This window comes from Dryobates pubescens, chromosome 26 (genome assembly GCF_014839835.1).
Source record: "Dryobates pubescens isolate bDryPub1 chromosome 26, bDryPub1.pri, whole genome shotgun sequence".
Taxonomy (NCBI): Eukaryota; Metazoa; Chordata; class Aves; order Piciformes; family Picidae; genus Dryobates; species Dryobates pubescens.
This window is the reverse complement of record NC_071637.1, coordinates 7,999,976-8,027,166: the sequence shown is the minus strand read 5'-3', so window position 1 is coordinate 8,027,166 and position 27,191 is coordinate 7,999,976. Positions and strand designations below refer to the sequence as shown.

At 42.4% G+C, this 27,191-nt stretch overlaps 1 protein-coding gene across 5 annotated transcripts; it reads left to right on the top strand.

Annotated features, from left to right (window-relative positions):
- Window positions 1–1,932: 1,932 nt before the first annotated feature.
- On the top strand, window positions 1,933–10,490 carry KCNG1 (potassium voltage-gated channel modifier subfamily G member 1). 5 transcript variants are annotated; one of them, XM_054173614.1, is made up of 4 exons: window positions 1,933–2,052; window positions 2,660–2,837; window positions 8,245–9,049; window positions 9,537–10,490. In XM_054173614.1, exons 3-4 carry the CDS (start codon window positions 8,291–8,293, stop codon window positions 10,305–10,307), a joined length of 1,530 nt encoding a protein of 509 aa, XP_054029589.1. In that variant the 5' UTR covers window positions 1,933–2,052; window positions 2,660–2,837; window positions 8,245–8,290; the 3' UTR covers window positions 10,308–10,490. The 5 variants fall into 5 exon arrangements, with proteins under 5 accessions (XP_054029589.1, XP_054029590.1, XP_054029588.1 ...); XM_054173615.1 differs by lacking the exon at window positions 1,933–2,052 and adding an exon at window positions 2,478–2,579 and having other exon boundaries at window positions 8,248–9,049; XM_054173613.1 differs by lacking the exon at window positions 1,933–2,052 and adding an exon at window positions 2,479–2,579.
- The last annotated feature ends 16,701 nt before the right edge of the window (window positions 10,491–27,191 follow it).

Here is a 27,191-nt window from a genome sequence, read left to right as displayed (position 1 = left end):
CGCAACCTCCTTACACTCCAGCTACTCACATGGTAACAGTTTTGTCTAGTCTGTTTGCTTTTCTCCTGATACCTGAAGCAATCTCCCTAATTGCACTTTAGTAAATTGCTTTTTATCCTGACACGGGTGGTCACAGAACAAGTTTACTCTCATCTTTATTAATGTGTTTATAAATTTGACAACAGTTGCCATGTCCTTACATTGTGTTTGCTCTTCCAGACTAAATAATCAAATTCCATCTTTCCTTTTAGGTTACATTTCCTATGATTCTTTCAAGAGTGAGTGTGCTGCTTGAAACTGGATGGAGTGCTTCAGCCAAGTCTGGCTAGTGCTAAATGGAACAGAACTAACGCCCCCCAATGTCTTACAGATGATCCTCTTGTTACTAGAGCTCAGAGCAACGTTTTGCAGCACCACATCTACGATCCGTTACAGTCCCAAGACTCTTGGTGCAGTGTTTGTACTTAGTAGTCCTCCCTTAACACGTGATATTCCCTCCTTTGTGGCATAGCACAGGACTTTTTTTCCCAGAGTTTTATCATGCTGAGCTCAGACTGGCTCTGCAGTATATCAGGGTCATTTTAAATCTCAGCCTTGCACTCTGTGGTTAGCATCACTGCAAATGTCACAGAAGTGTCCTTCATTCCATCACCCAAGTGATTACAGAAAACACTGGCCAAAGCCATTCTCAGATAATTCCCTTGGAGACCCTACATGGCATGACCTTCCTTTTTGGGAATTACTAACAAGGGGTTTTTGTTAAATACAAGCTGTCATTAACGAGACTATTACACAAAAGCCCAAACTCCTGATACATGGCACTGTGGCCAGCAAAGCCAGTCATGTCCCTTCTGCAAATGAAGTCTCAGAGCCATGCTCAGGAACCTTTATCAAGACAGATAAAAATCACAGATGCAGTACCAGCAAAAAAGAAACCTGAGCTGCCCACAGCCACTGACAGCCCTCGACACAACTGCTGTTTAACAACTAGGACTGAAGAATATAAGCATGACTATTTCTGTATGCCCACACAATCCTCAACCACGGTCCAATTTAGCTTAGGGGGAAGGGGGGGGGGTGGGGGGAAGGAAAGAGGGAAAAAAAAAAAAGGTGTTTTTTTGCTAAAATTAACATAGTATAGGTTTTTCATTTATATTACCATAGCAACAAAGGACCTCACTTGAAATGAGACCCCCACACACTGCTCTGGGTGAAGTGCACAAGGCTCACAGTAAGAGACAGCTCCTGTCCCTCTGAGCTTAGAGGTGACTGTCTCCATCCTGCACCGAGTTGCAGGAGCTCACCTGCAGGAGGCCCCCTGCAAGAGAGTGCCTAAGCAGGTAAGTAAAATCAGAGGCCAGAAGTACCATGATCTGCTCCCACTGGGGAACAACCACACACAGATGGGAGCAGTTTGCACTTAAGAGACTGTGACAGAGCTTAAACTGCTGGCGTCTCCATAATTCTGGCACCAAGATTTAATTCTCCAGTTTAAAATGGAGATTAAATTCACACAGAGCAGCTTCCACCCAGATGTCAAACAAATGTAATTAAAAAGTAGAGATATGGAATGCTCTTCCAATCTCTGACAATCGATAACCGCAGCGTGTCAGCTGTCACTGCACTTCACAGGGGTGCCACAGGGATAGAGCTCGGGTTTGGAGTCACTACTGGGAACTGGGAGACAGGCAATTATGCTTTAATGGACGCTTCTAACGACACTCCGACAACTACAAAATTAGCGTGGAACGAGCAAAGCACCACAAGTTTTACTGACGACGCCAGCAGCCCGGGATGCCACCTGTGGGCAGCCCGCCGCTCCCAGAGCCTCCCGCAGAGGTGGGGTGACGGAGGCAGAGGCGGCAGGAGGCCCCCACCCCGGCTCGCAGCACCGCGGGCGCGCAGCCGGCGCGAACCGAGGCTCGCCGGAGCGGGCACGGCATGGCCCTACCCGGCGCCATTCCCGGTGCTAGCCCGTCGTTCCTCCTAAGAAGAAGCGGCTTCCACGGAGGGGAGAATCAGGAGCTCCTCCTCCCCCGTCCCCGTCGGCAGGTCAGCCCGGGCCCGCGGGGATATCTGCAGCAGCGGTCCGCGCAACCCGCCACCGGCCACCTCCGCACGGGCGGGGGGCGGGCCGCGGGCATTCCGCAGGGTGCGGAGCGTCGCCTACCGCCTCTCAGCCCGCCGACGGCTGCACCATGCGGAGGGCCGGCGCCCCGCCGCCCGCCTCCCCCGGTCCCCCCCGCCCGTCGCGGCCGCCCGGCCCGCCCGCCCCGCACAAGCGGCCGCCCCCGCCCCGCGCGGCAGCGGCGCAGCGCGGCGAGCAACGGCCCGGCGTTGCCGCCGACCCCTCGCCGCGGGGCTCCGGGGGCCGCGCTCGCTGGCCGGCACCGTGGGTAACTTGCAGGCAAGTTTCCAGGGAACTTTTTCTTCCGGGAGCGGCTCGGGGCCGCGGCACCGCGGGTGTCCGGGAAAGGCAGCGGGAGCCACAGACATCGCCCCGTGGCTGGAGGCAGAGCCCGGCCGGGGCCGTCCGGGTGGGGGTTCCCGTGGGATCCCGCTTTACAACCCTGGAGGAGGTGTGTGCATGGCGGGGAGGGGGCGGGGGGTCGTGCGAGTCGGTGCACGGGTTGCAGCAACAGGTTTTCTCCCTCAACAGGGATGGAAGAGAGGGACTGTACCCCCGCGCCGTCATTGCTTCCCGACACCGGGCTGCCTTGGCTGCCGGCAGCGGGAGGGGGCCGGCTGCTGAAGGGGACCGCTCGGCTGATTCCTGGCGTTCTCCTGTCCTGTCGCGGAGGTGGCTGACGGCTGGCGAGGCTGATCCATCGGGCTCGGTTTGTGATGCTCGGTCTTCCCCCTTCCCGGCTCTCCCTCTCCCCGAGTCCTGTGTCTGCCCAGTGCAGTATGGAGGCTTGTCGTTCAAATTTCTTCCTTCTTTGCCTGATCTGAAGGTCCTTTATAACTTTAATTTTAAAATAATTAAGAGATGCCTTTTATGTTGATCTGTTTACTGACTTATGTTCGCTGGCAGCTAACACATCAAGTTAACTATTCTTGATAGGCAATGTATTTCTGGCAGATTTTTTTTAAATTGGAAGACTTGCGGGGGGTGGCTGGGGGGGGGGGGGGGGGGGGGGGGGGGTACCGACACACAGACACCGACACTCTTCCACGAGTATGTACCTCTTAATTTCAGTGGCAAAATATCTCGACAAATACATAACAAGTCCTTTACTTTTTAAAAAGACGTTTAAGAGATCGTTTTAAATGTGGCTTACCAAAATTTGTTGGCAAAAGTATTTTGTAGCAGGATGATAACTGTGCTTAGTAGCTCTAATGTATTTCAGAGCATTGTCCTGGGGATATAACTTATGGGCAAAGTTATTTTACTTCTGATTGTTACCAGCAGGATAAGGCTCATCTTTATAAAGCCAAACAGAGGGACATATTTATCATAGTTCAGTTTGTAGGTTGTCATAAGATGCTGAAAAGCATTACGCTGTCCATCCAGATCAAGGAGAGCAATATACAGATATGAGCATATTTTTCTAGATCAGCTGGGTTTTTTAGGGTGGTTTTCTTTCATGTTATACACTGACCTGTTTAAGTTTTACTTTTGATTTGGCTGGAAGTTCCCTCTGCCAGCAGAGCTGAAGTTTGAGATTGGTTCTTACTATGTAAAAAGCTGCATGAGTTCCAGGAGGGTACCCTGTCAGTGTCTACACAGTACAGAAATCATGTGTCAGAAGACAGCTGAATTTAACGCTGTTTGAAAATACTGCTTCTTTTCACTAAGATTAAAGGAGGAAGCATCACTAAACTGGAAAGCAGTTTCTTGTGGAAGTCTTTTTGTAAAAAAAGACCATATTCAACCTGCACTAAAAGTGAAACTTCTTTGTTGTTTTGGGTTTTTTTAATTTATTTAACTTAGTTTACAAATGCTAAAAAGCAATAGAGACAAGTTCCAGGAACTGGCATTGATAGAAGAGTCTAGGGGAGAGTGATGAATCTTCCTTGCACGCTTGTTATCATCCAGGCACAACTTTGAATTGTCTGCATCACAGAGCAGTATCAAGACTCCTTGCAGGAGCTCTGATTACATCAGAGATGCACTGCAGAATTCAAAATACTGCAGAGGATGCTCAGGGAAAGGGTGGGGGGGGTTGGTGAAAACAACATTTGCAGTGGAATTTTAGCATGTTACTCATGATTTCCATTTCTTTCCCTTGGAAGGGCACCTTTAATAATTCTGTCCCCCTTGTCTAGGAGGCTGGCACCCTTCCTGAATTTCAGCTGAAAGTAAGGGCAGTGCAGTTTCTAATTTGACTTCTTCACCAGACATACTGGATAAGAATATCATCTTGTGCAGGACAGATTTTTGATATTCTTTCTTCCTTCACATGCACACTACACCATGTACAGTCACCAAGAGCTCTTGCTTTGGGCCAGTTATTCTGTATTACCGTAGTTTCTAGAAGCCAGAGCAGTGCTCAGGGTTGTATAATATAGTTAGACACAGTTCTTGCCCCCAGGTAAGCTACAAACAAAAGAGGGAATAAGGGTCAACGAGAAGTGATTTGCCCAAAATGAGAACACATTATCAGCAGAGGAGCTGGAAAGATGGACTGGGCTTCACTAACTAGTTAGTTATACTGTAACTCCCAAGCATTCAGAGGGCAGAATGCTGTTTCAGACAAGGAGGGATTTTACCATTGGACTTTACTTACCCAGAGCAGTTTTATTTGAGCATTTTAGTGTTACATCATATCCTTAAAGTTCATCTTGTTTAATCGTTGGCAAGATTGTTGCTATAGGCTAATGTGGTTGTCTGACCTTACATGCCAGTGTGTTGTCTTTAATCTTTAACACATTTGTTACAGCCATTCCAAATGTCATCAAGCCTGCAACATATGAATAAACTAGTTTCTTTTGTTTTTTAGCTCAATAGCAAAAACCCCTTCCATTAATTAGGTCTCTCCCATCTTAAAGCAGTACTGACCATCATCCTGTAGAAGCATCTTCTATAGGAAACCAAGAAACAGAGAGAAATGTATAGGTTTATTTTTCTCTTTCCTCCATTCCTTCAACCCAGGCCATTTTTTCTATTGCCCTTTATTTTCTCCTATTCTTTCCCCTTGGATATGATGCTGTGTGCACCTGAGGCAAAGATCATGTAAATAACACATGTACAGTGTCAAATACTATCACTGCCTAGTTGGGATCGTTGGGCTTGCCAATTCTGGTTATAGATAAAGAAGGAGCCACCTTTTATAACTGCAGTCACTCAATGTGTTATATGGGGGCTTCATTTGTCCAATTCACTGTCTTGCACAGGTAAGAAACTGGAAGTGAAGAAAGAAATTCATTTTCTTTGCTCTGGTTTCACAGTCAATGCCTCAGGACTACAGCATGAGTCTGACACACGCAGAACATTTACATTTCCGTCTCCCTTTTTCTTTCCATTGTGTCAACAATGGATGCAGTGGGAGATCAAACCAGTGACAGAGATGAGGTGCCTCCTCATTTTTCCTGGCTGAGATTCAGAGGATAAGTTTTTTCTCACCAATGTTGTATGGTATTACAGAAGTGAAAATGGTTAGCAGCTCCCATTTATCCATAGTCTTATATCAGCCATAATCTTTATTCTCTTGGGGCCAGCCTTGCCTTAGACATAGATGAGGCAGAGGGGAAAACACTTTGTTTCTAAGTAAGACAAGAGTTGCTCTAAGAAGAGGAGCTCCTGCATAAACATATATCAGGTAGCCCTGTTTTCTCACATCAAATGTATATCTTGAACTCCCAGGGACATTATTTCTACTTGTATCGTGGGAATGATCTAACAGAAGACTGTCTCTCAGGTCATTAGGAGTGCTTCAAGTGATGGGACGGTATGTCAGGGTAACTGCATGTTCAGCTGTTCTGTCCTTCTTCTGTTCAGCATGGCACAATCTGCACCCGCTATCACTCTCCTCAGATCTGAATCCTGCAGTTTTTCTAGTAGGTAATGGCAGAGTGCCATCATCTGTCATGAAGCTCCACTGATAATGTCAGTACTGGCTAGAATTTCCTAGAATGTGACTATTTAATACAATTAGTTTCATGTTAATGGTCTTTAAAAAAACCCAAAAGGTTTCCAGGTCAGCAAGCCTTCCCTCACTCTTCTCTGAGGCAAAAGACAAACCAAAATCAATTGGAAGTTTATTTCTGTGCAAACCTGGAGGATTTTGTCATTGTTTGTACCCTTCGTTACTTCTGGAGGAGTTTCAGAATGGCTTATCCCCTGCTGTGGGTATTTTCAGTCATAACTCTAGAGCAAAGACAGAACAACTCTGCAATGCAAGCAAGATGAGGCACTGGAAGCTAAACGCAGTAAAGCTTTTGGCATAGAGAACAGGTTAATTGCCAAATCGCTGCTCTCAAGTCACTAGCAGTAGCAATAGAGATCCCACTTTCTGATAAAAGTGAGATGACAAAGCTTACTTCTGTGATTACCTTAGGCCAGGAAGTAGTACCAGAGCTTTTGGAAGAGTTGAGTCACGCCTTGTCAGTTCTTGTATATTCCCATAGCCTCACTTTATCCACATACCCTAAAGGTAAGTAAATTAACGATTTCCTTTGGTAGTAAAGAGGATTACAGGTGAAGAATCAGGAAATACCACTCCATCCAAAGCTCACCTGGGGCCACTTGTTTGAAAGAGTATGTAAAGATCTGCTTTGTTCAGAGTAGGCTCTCTGGGAAGCTGAGGAGCAGGACTGAGACAGTATTTTATTGAAAGGAGCATTGTAAGTCTCCCTGCAGCAAGGAAAGCCTGTTGCTCTGAAACTGAAGTGCAGCTGTGTTTGAGTACTTTGCTGGTGTGTATTCATGTGGGTTTTGTCTATAGTAGGTATGTAACACTGTTGATGTGGTTTATAAACCCCAGCCTCTGAAAATGACAGTTCTGTGTTTAAGGAAGTCGCCCTAGCAGGGAGATACATCCTCAGGGTGTGTATCAAAGGGGAGGTGAGTACAGCCAAGAAAAGAACAATCAGGTGTCATATTTATTACTTTCCTCTGAAGTCAAGGCTAGAGACTCAGAATTACTTGTGCATAATTAATATTTCAATCTACTTAATAAATAACTACTTTTATCAAGTGAAACAGATTAAGCTGTATCTGACTGGAAGATGGAAGATCTAGAAGCAGTACTGTACAACTCTCCTGTGCATGAGCAGACTTTCAGTCTGACTTTTAAAATGCAGTGAGTTAGGGAGACAGAGAGTTTAATATTCCTAGAATCTGCTTTTTATACCCATTTGAACTCTGTGGTGACTTCATTCCACAGAGTTTTCACTAGTTTGGTGTGAGCAGAATTTGAATGTGATTGTCAAAGTCATAAGAAATTTTTGGTTTATTATGAGCAGAGTTGAAGACAGTCAGCTTGGCTGCTGCTGAATCCATTGTAAGGACAAAGACCTATTACTGCATATATAGGGTGTCAGTTGTAACTGAAATAAAATTTCAATGTTTGTGTAGAAATCATGGCTTTCTTTGCAATCTTTTGTAACTGAGGCCATAAAAAGAGAGATGCCCTGTCATTAAGTGTATCTAAACTCTATAGAAACATTTTATGTGATTGTCAGTAGATGTGGTGGAGGTTTTTTTCCCCCAAAATTGTTTCCATATGGACTTCTAGAAATTAGTCTTGTAGTGGTTTTATAAGTGTGTATTTACTGAATTACAACATAATTCACTTTGGTTCTTTCTGTATACTTCATGGATACACTAAGGATTTTTATGTGTAATAGTTAAAATACACCATTTCCTTTTCTACAAAACACTTGAATTCTGTTTTCATATTTGATACTGTTACAATGTTTATACTTCTGTTCTGAACCAGGAGCATCCTGCCACATGCAGGAATTATTCCTGGCTTCATAGAATCAATAAGGTTGGAAGAGACCTCAAAGATCATCAAGTCCAACCTGTAACCCTCATGACCTGAGACCTCTGTATCTACAACAGAAGACCCACAGTGTGGCAAATACACTAAGTTCCTGAACAAGGAAGCAGCCCTTGATAGCAGCCCCAGCTAGAGAAGCACAAGCCTCACCAGAAAGCTCTCCTGCCTACACTCAGCCACTGCTGTTTTCTTGCCAGTTGTTTTTATCAGCCATAAATGTTTCTGAGCTCAAATATCTTGTTCCCAGCATGAAAACAACCTCTCATTCACTCATCCCATTATTTGTTTTTTGTTCCAGAAGACACTTGAAGAAGCAGTGAAGTGATGTGAAGTTATCTTCCAAGATGACTCTTCTACCTGGAGAAAATTCCGACTATGACTATAGTGCCCTGAGCTGTGCTTCAGATGCTTCCTTCAACCACACATTCTTTCCAGAAACACAAACCCTTAAGGGAGTCTTTTACCAAAGAGCCAAGCTAATTCATCCTCAAGAGGACCTCCTGAAAGCCTTTCACCCTGATGATCGGAAGCATCACATTATAATAAACGTAGGGGGCATTAAGTATCTGCTGCCCTGGACCACGCTTGATGAGTTCCCATTGACACGTTTAGGGCAACTGAAATTCTGTAATAATTTTGACGACATTCTAAACATCTGTGACGATTACGACGTGACCTGTAATGAGTTCTTTTTCGACCGCAACCCAGGGGCATTCAGGACAATCCTGACCTTTCTGCGGGTTGGGAAACTTCGTCTCTTGCGCGAGATGTGTGCGCTGTCGTTCCAAGAGGAGCTGCTCTACTGGGGAATTGAGGAAGACAACTTGGACTGGTGTTGTAAAAGGAGATACCTGCAAAAAATGGAGGAGCTTACAGAAATAAATGAACGGGAGGAGGACCTCATAGAAAATGAAACAACAGGTGAAACGGTAGAGGAGACAAAAATTGGCTTGTGCATGAGAAAGTTGCAAGACATGGTGGAGAGGCCCCAGTCTGGCCTCCCTGGAAAGGTGTTTGCTTGTTTGTCTGTTTTATTTGTAACTATTACAGCAGTGAACTTATCCATCAGCACCATGCCTGACCTGAGGGAGGAGGAGGAAAAGGTAAGTCAGCTTTTTGGGGTGGAAAATGGTATGTGCTGGGAAGAGCAGAACAAGTACTGGGTCTGATGATACTGATTTCAATGGGGATCTTGCAGAGGGGGGTAAAACAACGCAAAGAATATTTGAAATCTTTGTCATCAGTCACTTGTAAGAGAACAAATCAAATTTTATGTCCAACAACAATTCTGTTAGTGGGCACTCTTCTGTGCAGCTATATAGTACCTTGTTCAGATTTCTATTTGCTCTTTAGAAAGTCTGAAATTATCAAGTAGTGTCTTCTGTGGAATAAGTAGTTCTTTTTTAAGTTCTGCATTTAACTTGTTCCAGTTTGTCAATGTGCTTCCCCATAGCAACAGCTTCACTTCCTTTAATATTTTGGGGTTTTAAAAAAAAAATAACCCAACACAGAAACCTCTCTTCCTGTCACCGTACCAACTAAAATAGTTATTATCCAGTGCCGATTACAAACTCCTCCTCTTTCCTGCAGGGTGAGTGTTCCCAGATGTGCTACAATATTTTCATTGTGGAGTCTGTCTGTGTGGCATGGTTTTCCCTGGAGTTCCTGCTCAGATTCATCCAGGCAAAGAGCAAGTTTGCATTTTTGCGGAGACCATTAACCCTGATAGACATCATAGCCATCCTCCCATACTACATCACTTTGCTAGTAGACACCACTTCAGTGGGCTATAAAAAGCCCAGCTCTGGGAGCATCTACCTGGACAAAGTAGGTCTGGTCCTCCGTATTCTCCGTGCCTTGAGGATTCTCTACGTCATGCGGCTGGCCAGGCACTCCCTGGGGCTGCAGACGCTGGGGCTGACGGCTCGCAGGTGCACCCGGGAGTTCGGGCTCTTGCTGCTCTTCCTCTGCGTGGCCATCGCACTGTTCGCACCGCTCCTCTACGTCATTGAGAACGAGATGGCGGACTCACAGGAGTTTACCAGCATCCCCGCCTGCTACTGGTGGGCTGTCATCACCATGACCACGGTAGGCTACGGAGATATGGTTCCCAGAAGCATTCCAGGCCAAGTGGTGGCACTGAGCAGCATACTGAGTGGCATCCTCCTCATGGCATTTCCCGTCACCTCCATCTTCCACACGTTTTCACGCTCCTACGTTGAGCTAAAGCAAGAACAGGAAAGAATAATGTACAGGAGAGCACAGTTCTTAATGAAAACAAAGTCCGAGATAAGCAATGCCTCACAAGGGAGCGATATTTTATTCCCCAGTCTCTCTTCTGAGAATAGGGACAATGAATGACATTTAAGTTGCTGTTTCTCCCACTGTCAAGTAATGTTTTATTGTATCAGATTTCATCTTTTAATTTGCTTTGGAAACATTTTACAAAGGTAACCCTCATTAAAATGAAGGAGCTCTTAAGCAGGAACTGATGTGGTTTAAGAAGTCTGTTGTTATGCTGTTTCTTCCCTCCCCTCGCCTCCAGGACAGATCTTTCACTGGGGTCATGCTGTGGGATTGTAGGAATTAAAAGTCCTCTGACCAAAAAAAACCAATTGAACAATGTATAATTACGTACTTGACAGGCTCTTTTGCCATTTGTAATACACATTTTTCCAGCTGAATCACAATGTATATAATGATTAAACAGGCTGCCATTTTTCTTGTTCTTCTTGTATATAAATAATGTAAATACAACAAAATTAATGGCTAAATTCTCTCCCAGTAAAATGCCTTAGAGCGTAATGGAAATAACCACAGATGTTTGTCCCATTGAGCTCTTAAAACATTAAGTAAGATTTGTCATTCACCACAGCAGCTCTATATTCCTTTGTAAGTCAGCCCTAACCCTACCAGAAAATACAAACAGCTCAATTCTTCTTGTAACCCTGCTAAAGATGTAAATACTGATGGCTCACCAGCTTCAAATTTGAAGTTACAGTGCTGATCCTATGTCACCGAATGCAGTATTCCCAGGAGCAAAGTCTTTGAGTTTTGTAGCATTTAATATTGTTATCAAGAGGTTACTAGCTCCAAATCAAATGAAATATGCATGATGAGATGCCAGTCATTCCCTACCATCTGTTTCCATGTTTTTACTTTACCTCAGATACAAAGCAGAATTAAAAGAGGCCTGTTTCCAGGGGACACCCCACCATTACTTGGCAAATCAACAATGTGGCTACCCAGTCACATTCAGCATTTGGTTCTTTAAAAGGAGCAGAAAATAAATGGTCGTGGGAAGCTGCCAAGGATGAAAAAAACAAAATATCATTTGAGTCATGGAGTGGGGGGGTACTGACAACTTTATACTTTACTGTCCTCAGTCTTGAGGGACTTAAGAATTAACTCTAGCTTTGCCATCAGTACAGACATGATAGCAATGGAGGGAGTTTTAAATATGATCTGAAAAAGCAATTAGGGTCCCAAAACACAAGCATGTATTCTTCATCCACATGTGTGTCTTGGTCCAGGTTCCCATGCTGAAGTCAATGGGTCAGCAAGACACTCAGGTTTGGCACAACTTTCTGTGGACATCAATGACAGACTTCTCATTTAATTCAGAGGAATGAGACTGACTTGAACAACAGCTCAGGAGGAAAACTCCAGAACTTAAAAAATTAAAGCCATTTGTTTGACTTCATGTGTGCTTAGAGGTAAAGAAAACTTAATCTGAAGAGTTTCACTTCTTTTCCCATCTTTCTTTCTAAATTTACTTGTTAACAGTTAAGAGCTAGGGAATGATAGAAGTTCCCACTGCATTCACCAGTGCTTCTATCCTAATGTTCAAAACTCCTCCTGCTTATTGGCATTGCTGGAGCAGCTTGCTAGAAATGCCAGAATGCATGATGGCTTTGTGATTTAAATGGAGGCCAAGGACACAAACATTGTCCTTTCAAAAAACACAGAGTTAACTCCTCGGCCTGTGCTGTCTGGCCAAGACCACATTACAGTGGTTTTCTTTCCAAATGCTTTTAAAAGATAACCTGAAGGTGTTCTGGTACACTTCTTCTTAAATATTAACTGCAAAACTTCTTAACATGCACTTTACAAATAATTAGGGCTCTAGCATTCTTCAGCCTGTCTTAGGTAAATGAGCCTTTGGAGCATTACTGCAGAGTGCAAAAATACCCAGCCTAAACTCTTGGCAATTAATTATGTGCCAGAGCTATGAATGTAACCAGCTTTTCACTCTTGTTCTTCAGTTTTAATTGGAGTTGGACAAAAAACAGGAACATCGTGACAAAAAAAGGGACATATTTTCCATCCAAAAGACTCTTAATTTCAAAACTGTTTGATCATCTGTAGCATTGGCTTCAACACAAGTGCTATACATCCTTCTACCTTTGTGTCAGCATTCGTTATAAAAAGAACTGGTAATTAGATTAGTCCTGTGAGCAACAGTTGCTTATCTAAGAATGTGTTTGACAGGCTGAGCCATAAATAAGAAGCTGTAAGCGAGTATAAGGAGAAATCAAGACCTACCAAATAAACCCTAAGCTTATCTCCATCCATTTTCTCAGTGTATTAACATGAAATTAATGCTCATTTATTTCATGTATCACTTCATTTTTTTTCTCCCCAAATGGTAGCTCGATTCTGAAGTCCTTGTCCAGTTAAAAAAAAACTGGAAAGTCTCACCATGAAATTGGCTGTTGGCTGAGCAAACCTGTGAAAGCATCTTGCGTGTCGCAAGTTCTGTCTAAGCCAGGAACAAATAAGCTGCCCAGCATGTACTGCCCCTATGTAATTTTGTACTTGGCAACACATCACTTGTGAGCATATCAACATGTTTTACCGTGAATCACTGTAACAAACTTGCTTATGTTTTCCAGGAGGTAATACATACTGTAGTCCTTACGCTAAATAAGCCCAGCTATTAGTCTTAAGAGCACAACTTTAGTATGAGACCCACATGCTGCATTCCAGCTTTTACTGTGCAGGCTGAGAGTCTAAGATGAATATTCCTCTTTATAGTACATTACCTGAATTTTCAGGCAAATTCATGAAAATTAGGGATTGAGTCAAAAGCTGACTGTTTCCAGTGACACAGCTGACAGCTACCAAGTTAGCTATCATTCCTTTTTTTGCATTTTAACAGCATGTGCAATCAAAAAGACAGTTCCAATAAACCAGTATGTGCTTTCATGAAGTCAAAAGAACTGTTTGAGTTGGCACTGATGAAGTGGTGCATGTCTCCAACAGAGGTAGGCTTGTGTTGCTATTTATATTACCCTCTGTATACTGCAGTAATATGTACAGTATGAATTCAAACAGCAGTAGCTGTATTAATTTAGATTAATAAAGTGTCAGGCTCTCCTTTCATTTTCATGTGCTTCTTATGGTATAGAAAAAACTGTCACACATGCTATAGGCATGCTCAGCAACCTGGAGTCAATATTAGAAGTGAGCAGCAGCTAAGGGAGAATTTGGGCTATGAGCATTGCCAGCTGAAGCAGGCTGGCTGTGATAAAAAGCATTTACTAGGAAAGAAAATTATCTCAGCATAGAAAACCCTAGGTGCTAATTCAGCAGCTTGTGCAGGGAAACCCCTCTCTTGCATGTTGTCCCAGGAATCATAACCACAGTTAACTGAGACAAAACTTAAACATTTGAACCATTTAAACAGAAAGTCTAACAGATTCAGAAAAGAACAAGATGGATCTGTGGTGACTGAGGAAAAGAAATACTCCTGATAAAACCAGGATTTCCAGGTAAGGTGATACACTGAATTACTTTCTCCAAGTAATCTTTCCCTCCTCCATCCTGCTTCCTCCAAACCAGTAACAAGAGGCACAAAAATCACCTGGTAAGTGCAGCACTGATAAATGAAGACAGAGCCACAAGGCTTCTCTAACTGTACATCAAAGCACATAATTTGCAAGGTAAGTTGGAGTAATTAGTATTGCACTAATATTCGTTGCAGGTCAAGGTCTCAGGGAAATGTCTCTTTAAGGAGTATAGAGGAGTTGTTTCTATTTGTCCCTTTCTTTATATTTTTCCTACTGTAATTGCAGTACTCCAAATTTCCATAGTCAGAGGCTTTAGTGGTCTTACTGAATAGTCAGAGGCTTTAGCAGTGTCCAATTTAACAATAAAATAAAAAATCATGCAGAACTGAATCACAGATTTACACATCAGATGCATGACTGGGAAAGAAAACTGGCAAGCTCTATACATTCATGACTTGTGTGGGTAGAGTTTAACTGGGTATTCAAGCTGATGGAGAGGCAAAAATTTTTGCTGTAGAAAGTTCTCATTCCTACTGCTACAGCTCTCCTGCAACTAAACCCAAAGCTTCATAGAATCCTCTGTGAAAATAAGCTTTCCACTCAACCAGTCTTTTAGGCTACAGATTGAGACTCAGAGTAAGAATTCAGTTTAGGCATAAGTGCCTCAGGAGGCAGCCTCATCAAAAGATCTGAATCACCACTAGGAGATGTGTAGTCTTCTCTATTTTAAAAGGAGCCTAGAATGAACTAGTTCCCCAGTTCACATCAAAAGACCAATGTTAGGCTCAGCTACATAGAACAACCAGTATCTTCCAGCAGTAACCATATTATTTGTCCTTTCCACATCACATTTACTGTGGGGACCAAGGAACATGAAGCAGCATTAAGAATCTGGATCCAGAGAGGCCAGCTTGTTCTTGGTCAGGGTCAGTTTGAAACAATAACACAGCAGTTCTTGGCAGCTCCTGCCTGACTGTAAAATAGTTCTGTTTCATACAATTACTGATTTTTTTTTTTTTTAGATAAGTTAAAAGACAATTTAGTTAAAACAAGAGGAAAGGAACAGATACTTCTCATAACAAAGCCACAATATTTCACATTCCCTTACTGAGTTTGCAACAGGCTGGACTGGATAATCCTAAACCTACATAGATTTAATTGACCGTGTTAAATGAGAAATTAAACAAAAAGTGACAAATGTGACTGAGGGCTGCAATGTCTATCTCTACCCACACATCAGCAAGTGACATTAACACCTAACCTGAGCAGCTGACTCAAGTCGGTGTGTTAGAATTTTACCATTTCCATATTCGTTACTCACCGCTTCCATTTCTGCCAGCAGATGCTACAACAGTGTATGGACCAGTTTTTGCTGTTGGTACCTCATGCAAGATTTGACAGGGAATTTAGTAGAGTGCTTTCTGGTATGGTAGAACTGTGGTATCCCGTAGGCACAAAGAGTGCAACCTCAAAGAACCCGACAGAACTGAAGGCATGCAACTAGAGTTCATGACAGCAGATGAATGTCACCCTTCTCAACAAAAATACACTTCAAAAGTTCTATTGCTAAGCCAAAAAAATGCTTAGCACTAGATTTACCCACTCACTCATTTACCACTTCCTCTGTGGCATTTTAACAACCCCATTTCAGCACTGCTAACAAGCTCATAGTTCCTAACATAGTAATGTTCATATGAAACCAGGAAAGTGAAGACCGGTTGAGATCCAAAACTTGTACTTCACTGAATCAGTTCAGCTCTGTGCATGTTCTGTCTTGTCTTGTAACATTAGAGTGTGAGTCCTTAGGACAGGATTCTTTGTTTAGGCAGCTGTTGGTCACTGTGTAAAATCATACACCACAAATAAAGATAAATTTCTATACCACAATAAAGTCAAGGAGAATTTTGCCTGTGCTGCCAAGCTGATAGTGTTCAGAGTTTGGCCCATTAATTATTAACAATAAAACTAGACTTTTCTCCTTTTTTTGCTCATTGTTTTTCTTTATCCTTTCCCAGCATCTTGTATCTTCTGAAATACTCCCTAGAAATCACTAAAGATATTGCAATTAGCCCTGCCAAAAGCATAGTGAAGAAACTGCAGGATCATAAAACCAGGGTGTGTTTCTCCCTAACAGGGCTTTTACTTTCACTTCGCCTGCAGGAACTAACCCAGAAGCAAATGTCACTTGAACAGAAATAAATTTCTGCCATAGCTGGAAACACAGCAGGCCAATTAGGGTAATTAGAGCATATTTGCTACACTTTATAAATATTAATTTGTCATCCCTGTAGCCCTTGTGACATGAGTTGAACAGCCTTGTGCACCACTGAAGCCAGCTAGAGCTCATAAACACATGTAATGCTGTCAAGCTGAGGTTTCAGCTTCTCCTTTGTCAGGTGCCCTTTTTAATGATGGCAGTTTTGTAGCCATTCTTAATTAAAGTAATTATTTTATTCCTACATTCATTGTGGATACAGAAAAATAGGGCTGTAAACTACAATAATTAGCCTGTTCAAGTGTCTGACCTGGAATGCAAGTGCTTCCCAGCCATCATCTGGGGATTAGCATTTTTAAAAGAGCCAAGACCATTTGTTTCCAAAACTAAAGAGCCAATTTTACAGCTGAAAGTGGTCAGCAAGTATAACCATATTTTCCTGTCTCTTAATGATGACAATATGATTTAAATGGTGACTACCACCAGAACAAAGTTGTGTGGGCTAGCATAAGTTCCTGTAGTTAATCATAGATAAAGTTTTGACATAGAATGGCTGAATGCTAATCGAAGTAACGCCCTCATTTTCATTAGTGATGCACCTCATGTCACAAAGAAGCTGAGTGATATCACCCATTACTTTTACAGTACTAGTAGTTCCAAGTTCAGCCACAAAGAAACAACTCAGTTTCACTCATAAATAAAAGCACATTTGGGGAAATCAAGAAATACTATCCTCAAGCAAACCAGATCCAACCTTGGAAATGACTATTTGTGGGGGCAACCTGAGTGGGGGAAGTTCAGACTGCAAAGCATCACTTGACACAGTAAGAGGCGAAGTTACCTTTTTAGTTAAGTGAAAGCAGAGAGCACATCTTCAGCATGGGCATCACAGGTTGAACACAGACATCATTTGATGGGTACAGAAAAGAAGCAATAGAAACAACAATAAGAGGTAAAGCTGGCATCTGGTATCTCACACCAGAGAGGCCTCTATAAGCCCTGAAATTGTGTTAATGAAACATTCCTCTCAGTGGGACTTGGATAAACCTGCACATGTGCTTTTCCCACTGACTCCTTGCTTTTCCAGTGATAGCAGGAACACTGGCCCACAGCTGAGGTACTTCAAGCACTTGCACAGAACCATGATGCATATTTAAGTTTTGCATACTACTGATGTGAAAAGACAAAGTTTTCCCTGCAAATTCAACTCTGTCATCATTTGCTGTGTTAGAATATGATTGAATTTCTGCGTATGAGAGCTGCAGCACTCGGAATGCATGATCGGCCACAGAGAATGCGTTGGTCAGTGCTGCTAGAAGAGTCAGGAGTTACCGAGAAACACCACAAAGCCAAGCTGTATGTCAGCGTTTGGGTAAGATCGGGAATTTTCATCAACGCAGAGTGGAGAAATGTGCCCGATTCGAGGATCTTACATTGCCATCTACGGGCCACTCCAGGCAGCTCTCCTCTGAGTCCCGCAGCCCTGTTCTAAAGCATCCATCTGCAGCCAGCGTCTTTAAGAGGATATATAAAATACTTTGAGAATATATTTTTTAAATAGGCAGGCTGTTAGATCTGGATGGAAGCTAGGATGAAGATATCATCATAGTTCCTGGGAAGCGTGAAGGACACACTGACAGTATGTAAATGCTGCATGAGTGTTTTTGTGGCTATTTATTTGGCTGGAATATTGGTAAGTGACATTTTTTAAAAGGCTAATGCAGCTTTATCTGACTAAAATGAACAAGCTTCAAGGTCACATGAGGAAAATATAAAGGCCTCCATCCCTTGTACAAGCAGCATGGTAAGTAAGCAATTATTTTATTTATAAAAGAAATTACAAGATCTGCTTCAAAGTGTGGGGAGGAATCATTCAGTTAGCTGTATCTGTGCAGGTGCTCAATGTTCAAGGAGGTTAGATGTGCCTTAGCCAAACCCCTCATTCCCATTCTGCCAGTGCTGGCACTCCTGCTGTTGTGGGACCAGGAGATGTATCTTGCTAAAAGAAAAAGTAAGAATAGATGATTCCCTCACTCAGTTCATCCCAAAGTCACACAAATACATGCATCAGGCCAAGGCAAAGGGCAGTGAGGTGCCAGGGGAAGTCTGTTGCAGCACTACTGAAAAAGCTGCTTATGAAATTTCATCCAGTGAGGCCTCTATCCTCACCCACCTGACCAGGCAGGGTTCAGCAGTTTTCCCAGCCATCTCAGACACCTATAGCAAGCTGGGATCTATCACCCTTCAAAAGAGAAATCTGTTTCTCTCCCTAACTACAGAATGAATGTCAATTTCATGTTCACCCTTAGACGTTTAAAGTCAGAAGCAGCTAACCCCGTACAAAGCATCTTTTCTGAAAGAAGCTATGAAATTGCCACTTTTTCATTGTCAGAGGATCATCTTATATTTCTCAAGCTTACAACATATTTGTGAATGCTCAAAATGTTATGCTAAAAAGAGAAAAGAACTGTCACTAAGCACAGATCCACAGGCAAGCACAGAATTTAACACAATGGATAGGTCAAGCTCAATAGAGCAACCAAGTCTTTCTGTGCTGGTAAAACAGCTGTGAATGAAGCAGAGACTGTTCACAGCAATGGCAAGTGACATCCAAGAGCAAGTATTGTGACATCCAAATCCCAGATGTCACAGAGTGTAAATCTAAACCTGAACTTCCAATGTCCTGCTCTCCCAGAACCAGCTGTGAGCCCACACCCCCGTGTTCCTCTCAGAGGTACCAACACTCCTTAGGAGTGATGTAACTACTCCTTTGCTGGCCTTACTTTTCTCCCAGAAAAGGCTCACTGGGGAACAAATCAACACCAGCATCTGAAGAAGGGAGGGCCAGAAATGAGCAGTTTCCAGCAGAAGGGACAGCAGCACTAATTTAGAGTGACTCGTGGATGAGGGAGAGAACAGAAGCAGGGGAGCTGTAAGCTTCACCCTGGAAGGAGAGAGAAATGCTGCTCATGGGAGCACTCAGCTGGAGATTTTTACAGTTAACATAAAACAAACTTTGCCTTTAGCAAAAGGAGGACTTCCACATTCATTCTTGTAAATAAACAACATTGCACCAAGGTGCTAAACCCCAATTTACCACCCAAAGACGAATGACCATTTGAACTTCAGATCCTAAATTAAACAACAGCCCAACAGGAAGTATTTGCTTCCCTGTTGTTTCAGGTTTAGGAAAAGGGAAAAAAAAATCTGTTTCCAAAAGTGCATGAGAAGTCTTAGGAAAGGCACAGTCCTGTAGCTAACATCTGAGCTAAAACACTACCATGTTAAACTCCTCTGACAGTTCAGTTAGCAGCAGAGATGCATACACAGCTAGCAACCAACCCACTCCTCTGCACGTAATTTCCACATGTGATTTTGGTTCTGAACCTTTATGAGTAAAATTAATTGTCACCCCTTCTACTTCTATCACCTCAGAGTTCACTGGAGAAAGAACAAAACCAGGTAAATCACAAAGAATGGGTAGTGTGCAACCGCAATAAATAATCTTCCTGTACTGCAACTACTTACAGAACAGCTATCGCATCTTCCCAGCTGGACCTCTGCAGGCATGTCAAAGATGGTGGATCATATGGAGAGCTGAAAGAGAGAAAAAGGTGCCCAGCAGAGTGGAAATCTGTGGATGTTGTGAGCAGTTCTTGAACAGGTTTTTGCTACTGCTGGAATAAAAAACATTCAGCAGCACCAGGGTGTGATAAATCCATCAATGTCTCTATTTTGAGTATTCATGCAAAAAGTTAAACCTTTTGTTATTCCCAGTAGTTGTCACTCCATGCTAGTAGAATAATGGCTCTTTTTTTTTCCCCCTTAGATTTGTACATCAATACTGCCATTGTTTTTCACCACACTATGAAGGGAAAGGAAATAAAAAAGGAAACACAATAAGAACCTACAAAACTATCTGTGTTGGAAAAGGCCCGCAAGATGAGAACATTAAGTCTAAGCTTGTCACTATGAGAACTGAAGAAGTGATTGAGGTAACTCCATCCAGCAAATAGCTACAAGAAACCTCCTCTCAAAAATGGTGCTCTGAACAGATTGTAAACAACAAGGTTGGTGAGGGGCTTGGAGCACAAGCCCTATGAGGAGAGATTGAGGGAGCTGGGGTTGCTTAGCCTGGAGAGGAGGAGACTCAGGGGTGACCTTATTGCTCTCTACAACTACCTGAAGGGGGGTTGTAGTGAGGCGGAGGTTGGTCTCTTCTCCCAGGCAACCAGTACCAGAACAAGAGGGCACAGTCTCAGGCTGCGTCAGGGGAGGTTTAGGCTGGAGGTTAGGAGGAAGTTTTACACAGAGAGAGTGATTGCCCACTGGAATGGGCTGCCTGAGGAGGTGGTGGGGTCACCGTCCCTGGGGGTGTTCAGGGCAAGGCTTGACAGGATGCTTGGTTGCATGGTTTAGTTGATTGGGTAGTGTTGGATGATAGGTTGGACATGATGATCTCGAAGGTCTCTTCCAACCTGGTCTATTCTATTCTATTCTATAATGAAACTGAAGATGCTTTAATTGGGAAGGAAGTTGACGCTAATCAGGGCAGCAGATAAAGAGGTCCCACAGCAGAACTCTGGGGAGAAAGCAAAGGCAGGAATTAAAGTATTGTTTCAAGAGTGTCAATATTCAGATATTCCTTGGATCAGTACAGCAAGGAAGATCACTAGGTTTCTGAGTGTTGAAGAACACATTGGTGCTCTCATCTGAAAGGCAGGAGAACCAGGAAGACACAAGAACACAAATTCAGCTTTAATAAACTGAAGGTTAAAGGCACCTATAAGGTGCTTTGTTGAGTTCCAACCATTGTGACACCTGCTACCTCCCACAGCTACAGTAACAGAACAGAAACTGAGAGTTTCCAAAAGCTACTTGATATGGACAATGTGTGTGTCCCAGGAACAATTTCTATAATTTTACCTAACAGTTATGGTTCCATTACACAGCACCTGCACTATGCCTGTGCTCTGGAGATGCACACATATGTGTACTACAAATGTATATAAAAAGGCAAGTTTAAACACTTGGGTTTTTTTTTAAGAGCCTCAGACTCTTACATTGTGAAGTTAGAAATCTGTTTCACAAAACAAGAACTTTCTTTCACTATTCATGAGCAGGTGAGTGTCCATTTATACAAGACACTTCATTTCCCAGTTAAATATATAAGGAGCCATTTTAAATTTGGAAATAACCTTTCTTTGCAAGCAGAGATTTGGTCTCCTAGCAACAGCACGAACACCTTGCAAACAAAACTATGGCTTATTTGCACAGAAGGGCCTCGTGCCACAGGCATGGAGAAGCACAAGAACATCCTGCTGCGTTTCCTTTGGTGGCTGATGGTGAAGGGTCAGGTCAGCAAAGCCTACGGTCAGCACTCACCTGAAGGCCTCAGCAACAGGATGACTATAGCTGAAGCCATGCACATTGGTTTACAGCCTAGATTCTTCTACCTGAGTGCTCCTTTCCAGATCTTGGCTCTGGATATAGCTCTAGCCTGATTCTCACTCTCAGGAAATAATGTAATACTATGTAGCCCTGATGCAGAACAGGAATAGCTGCTGTTCTGGCTGGAAAACTTGTACTGCAAAAGCAGTAGACTGAATTTATATCAATTTGCTTTTCTGATAAGATTCATAAGACAGATATCATTTTGGATGAAGGCTATTTTTTGCTCTTAGAATGCTCTTAGAATTGCAAGCACCTGACAATAAAAAGAACAAGAGGTCAGGGCAGCACCATCACATTTCAGTGGCTTCGACAGTCACCCAATCAATCATATGAACTGTATTGTGGAAACAAGATTAAATTTACACATCTAGTGACAACAGGCTAGGGAATGAGCAAACAAAAACTATTTTCCTTCCCTGCTGTTGAGACCAGAACACACCAGTGGCAGATGACAAAGAGGGTGCAGCTGTATGGCTCAAGCTGCTGGCCACATAATAAAGATGATGATGTATTTACACTCCGAGTGACCAAGCACTTCTACTGCTTACTAAATTGCTTCCTTGGGATCTGGTCACCAGAGTGAGATTTAAACACAACATGCACACAGTAGAGACTGGGGATTTGTCCAGGAAGAACACAGTCAAAACTTAGCAGAAACTGTGGATTTCTTCTCAATCTTTTGCCTTATTCATTAAATCATTACTCTCTTGGGCAACTCTTGAGTTATTTGAAAAGAAAGCTCTGGGAAATCTTTGTGCCTCTTTCCTAACTGTGGGCTCTAATCACGTACTGTTTCTTTTCCTGTGCTATATTTATCTTTTCCAAAGATTTTTAAGCTGCAGTGCAAGGTAAGCAGTGGGGCTGATGTATTTAACCAACAGTAACATAAACCACAGAAGGTTAATACCACAAACCACTACTTGTGTGTGTGTTTGTGTTTTCCAGTGGTTTACATTAGCATTTGCTAACTGTGCTCCACATTTTGCTACCCAAATACATGTTAATATTTAACACTTCTCCTAGTCTTAATGTAAGAGGAAAAGTGCCCACCAGAAGTTCAGAGGGCTGGTACTATCTCTCAGGAACTTGTTAGCCTTCAGCCACAGTTATTGCTGCTTTTGATTGTTGTTTTCTTCTTCTCCCAGCTACTCTCTTTGGTGATGGAACTGCTTTATATTCAGCCTTACCATTTCGAAACTACTCAATTAGTTCTGACTGAAGTCCTGTAGTCAAGCAGCAGAGTTTGTATTTATCAAGCTTCTTGCACCATTAAAGATGGAGTCAGCTCCACCTTTCTCATTTGGTGTGGAAATAACCTATTCAGTGCATTGTAATATGTGATCCTTCCTTCCAGCAGGGAAGGAAGTTCTGTGTGGGAAGAACTCCAAATAGCATAAGAAAAGATGATGTTACTGGATACTCTCTTGTTTTTCACCAGACTCAGTAAACTGCAAGCAACCTGCAAACTGGAGCAGTAAGATAAAGTATTTTCTCATTGTCAGCACTTTGAAGAAACCAATTACTTCCCTACAGCAAAAATAAACAAATGAAGTCAAGGAGTTTTCTTTTAAAGCTTTGTGTTTTAGTGTATTTGCTTTACTAAGCATCAGTGCAACTTAAGATCTTTGTATTTACAAAGCCACAAACTGCAAGACATTACATTTTACAAGGTGATTGTTCTTTCTGGAATACAAAAGAACGGTTTGTAAATGAAATGGCATAACATTATTCCTCTTTAGTTTCCTCTCACTCAGATAAGAGTACTTGCCAGACAATCTCAGACAAATGTTACCTGTTGTAGCTCAACACATCTGCTTTCTCCCAGAAGGGGCAGCTGCCACCTTTTATTAGTATTAGGTGATTACATGTGAATAAAAGGCAAAAGCTTTCAGTGTCATACCGGAAGGAATGCAGGCGCTCTCCGTACTTTTACCCCAGAAGAAAAAGCAAATCCTCACAACATCCCAATCCACAGCTCTTCCAAGGGTACCATAGCTCCCACTGACATCAGCAGGCCCCAGCAGATTACAAGAACACAGTCTTGTAAAAAGAACAGAGCAGCAGCCAAAGGCTGTTTAGATTTTATGCCCTAAGTCCCATTTCACAAAACAGGAAAGACAAAAAGGAAACATTTTTGACTTCCCAAAAACCCCTGCCCTAACCACGTGAGAAAACTTGCCCTGCTTTTCAGTCACGGTAAGAATGTACTAGCAGTACCTCTGCAGTGACACTGTCAGTTTAAGATCCACATTTAATTTTGCCCTGGTATTTCTAATAACCTTTTTATCTGTACAATTACCCATTCTGGCTGTAAAAGCATTTCAAAACAGCATGTGTAAAAAATAACCCTCTGGTGAAGTGTCTCCATAAAACAAGGCTTTGATAACTTACCCTAGAAAGATAATTTCTCTTCTAATTTCTTATTGGAATGTTTTAAAGCACTGCTCAATTGCCCTGTTTCGTTCTAGGCTATTTCCCAGGTGTTTTTTCAAGAGAACCGAACAACAAGACACTTTTACAAGTGAGCCTCAGCTCTTGCTAAGGCTGAGCTGCATCTTACAACACAGGGAATGATTTGGTTTATAAACTTGCAGTGCCACCTAGCAAACATCTTTAAAATTTTTTCTTCTGATGCAGTTTCACAATGGACACTCAGAGCTTTCCTATTAAAAAAAAGACAAACTTCTGCTTGCACGATTTAAGGCTTCTAGAGCAGAGTTTTGCTTTGAAGAGTTGAAGAGTTTCATTTTCATTAGAACTTATGCTTACAAATGGGATGATAAAGATGCTCACAGGGCTACAATTCTAGTATATGAACTTTGATAACTGGATTTGGACATATCCCTTGTACTTTTTTTCCCACAAGTAGCTCCATTAATTGTTGGGGCTTTTTTGTTTTGTTTTGTTTTTCAATCATGCACTTTGATAGCAGGTGGGTCAGTGCTGAAGTTTTTTGGAGTTTGGGGGTTTGAGGGAAAAGTGGCTCCTGCCACCAAAATAAGGAGGAGTTTAGCTTATCAGGGCACAGTATTACCTTGTACATAGACACCTCTTAGGCTTGCCTGAAAGCTGGGCCAGCTTGATTTGTCTTGTCTTAAAACAACCACCATGTCCCAGGACAAAACAAGTTGAGGTATTTAACTCTGTGCCTGGACGGTGAGGCTACCCCATAGACCTACAGGGGGAAACATTAAAATGCAGTCATTCAGAATAAATGCTGCAGCATTTTCTCTTACCCTAAACCTCTAACAGGAAGTTGTTTCCTTCTTAGCTTCTGTGCCAAATTCTAGTAACCGATTTAAAAGGGAACACAGCCAAACAAGCAAAAAGAAACCCCATGACATCAAGAGCAAAGAATGAGAGAAAAAAACACTCTGCTGACTGACCTCATCCTTTGTGACAACACATCTTAGACCAACTGCACTATAAGCTCCTTGAATAAAGCTGCTTGTCTTCATTCACAGTGTCAACACACACCAATATTTAGACAGCACTTTGGCAGCAATAGAGAACAATACAGTTTTATTGCTTCTCTTAGAATTTCTAAGCAGATTTCTGCTACTTAACTTCCTGGGGAACAGAGAAACCACATTTATAGAGTTCAAGAAACAGTCAAAACAAAAGATAAAAAGTTTTCAGCAACGGTTTTGGCTAGGTTGGGATTCTATGATCCTTGAATTTTCAGCCTGTCTCCAATGAGTCCAGCACTACTTGAGCTGTATTTACAGGAAAACTGTTATCGCTACAGCGAGCTGGGGGGGGGGAGGGGGGGAAGAGGGAAAAGAGATTAAACTTCAAACATATTAAAAGCCCCAGCTTTTAATGTAAAGAATGAAATTTTGACGAGCACTACAGACCTCTTCTTTACCTAAGATGCATGGCAGATGCTCTCATATTTGCTGAGAATTTCATTACTCTCCTAAATCGAGGAAGAGAATGTTGTTGGATTTTTTTCTTTCTTTCCCAAGAAACCTACATTTTGCATATCCTTTGAGGTCAAAACTAGAACCACTAGAACTAGAGCCAGTAGTTCTTTCCAAGAAAACCATCTCTATACTCTATAGCCTGCAAGTTTTGCAGATAATTCTCTTCATGCAAAGCTAACAGCTGCACTTCAGATGCTGTACTCCCACACCACCTTTGGACCTCAGGCCCTGCAGGTCGGCAAGAATGGTCTTTCAACAAAGCCATTTTAATAGAAGAGGTCATTGAAAGTTTGTCTTGTCAGCCTGACTTGGTGCATTTACTTTTTTTGGCTATTTCTGATAGCATTCTATGTTTTGGGTCCATTTACATTCATCCTTATCACTGTTTTTCCACAGAGTTCTCCAGGTCCTTGAGGTGTTGATCCTTTTGTATACTGTGCAAAAACTCAGTCTGGTTCCCTGTTTGAAAATGTGCTACAAGAAATGCAATTATACACAGCCTACAAAAAAATCCTCCACCAAACACCAATGGCTTTAATGTCAGCTCTTTTTTCCTTCACAGGATTTGTATACATCTGCTGCCAAAATGTTGCAACAAGGGAAAATACTTCACATGTGATTTCTATCCACTGGAAGCACTCCTCAGATTTAGAATCAAAAAGCCTTCTCCTTCTCCCCAAGTCCATAGGTTCACCTTGCTTTGAATGATGGAAAAGCACTCAGGTGGAAGTTGACTGGGTATTAAGAGAACTACTGCAAGTCTCATGACACCAGATGTAAACATAGGTCAGGTATTTCAAATGAGACCCTCTGGTTCCCAATTCCCAAAAGCTGAAGCCCACCAAAGGCCAGATGTTCTGACTGAACCAAGCCTCCACGACCCGTCTTAAAAGGTCCAGAGTGATGACTCTCACTACACACCACAAAGCACTAATGCTTACTAAAGTCATACCCTTCAATCATTTCATTGTCCTCTAAATTGCAAGACATGACTCTCTATAAATTCATGAACTGTCTGCTTCACAAGAGACTAAGATTTTTACTAGTAGAACTCATGGCATGTTGTGATAAAGTAGGGGGTGTGGATATTCTCAAATTTATTTTACTATAATATGCCTTTTTGACTACTAATTATAACAGTAATTGTCTCCCTGCCCCTCCCCCCCTTGAAGAACATGAAGATTAGTCATGACAGGTGTTTTTTCTTCCTCAGGAAGGAAATCCACACCTTAATTAAAAATAACAAGATAATTACTATGCTTAAGTGATGAGGACTCAGGTAGCTCTCTGTTGAGAAGCATTTTATTTCTCTTTCTTTTCATTTAGTCTATGAGAACTTCAGCACAATGGGGGATATGCAACTTCCAGAGAAAACTTATCAATTATGTCTTTGTGCTTGCAGAAAAAAAAGAGTATTTTTTTTATCTCTCACCCTCATCTTTGAATCTCTGTAATCTCCTTACAAAAGCATTTTCTGTATGTTTTACAAACGTTCTGTGCTCAAATTCAGGTCTTGTTAACATGTAACTTCAGTTAACATTTAACCTCAGTTTCTCCATACTAGTTGGAGGATGCATGGTTTTGCCAGCCAACAAACAATGGATGGCCCTGGGAGTCCTTAACAGAACACCCTTGCTGCAGGTGCTGTCATCTGCAGTGAGCACATCGCACCCATAAATACACAATACCTTCACAAAGAGCTACAAACAGCCTTGTCAGCACTGCTTTGGCTTAAGTGCTACTGACCAGCTAGACATTAGCAGTTCTTGTAAATCACTGTTTCTGTTTCTTAAGCAGTTAAACAGCAGGAGTAAAAACCTCCAACCCTTGACTCCAGTGCGTTATCAATATCCAGGCT

What these genes read in the sequence shown, in the direction of transcription:
- KCNG1 (XM_054173614.1), top strand. Translation starts at nt 8,291, where the DNA reads ATGACTCTTCTACCTGGAGAAAATTCCGACTATGACTATAGTGCCCTG. An exon ending in TGAGGGAGGAGGAGGAAAAG is followed by an intron (nt 9,050 to 9,536) that starts GTAAGTCAGCTT and finishes TCTTTCCTGCAG; the next exon opens with GGTGAGTGTTCCCAGATGTG.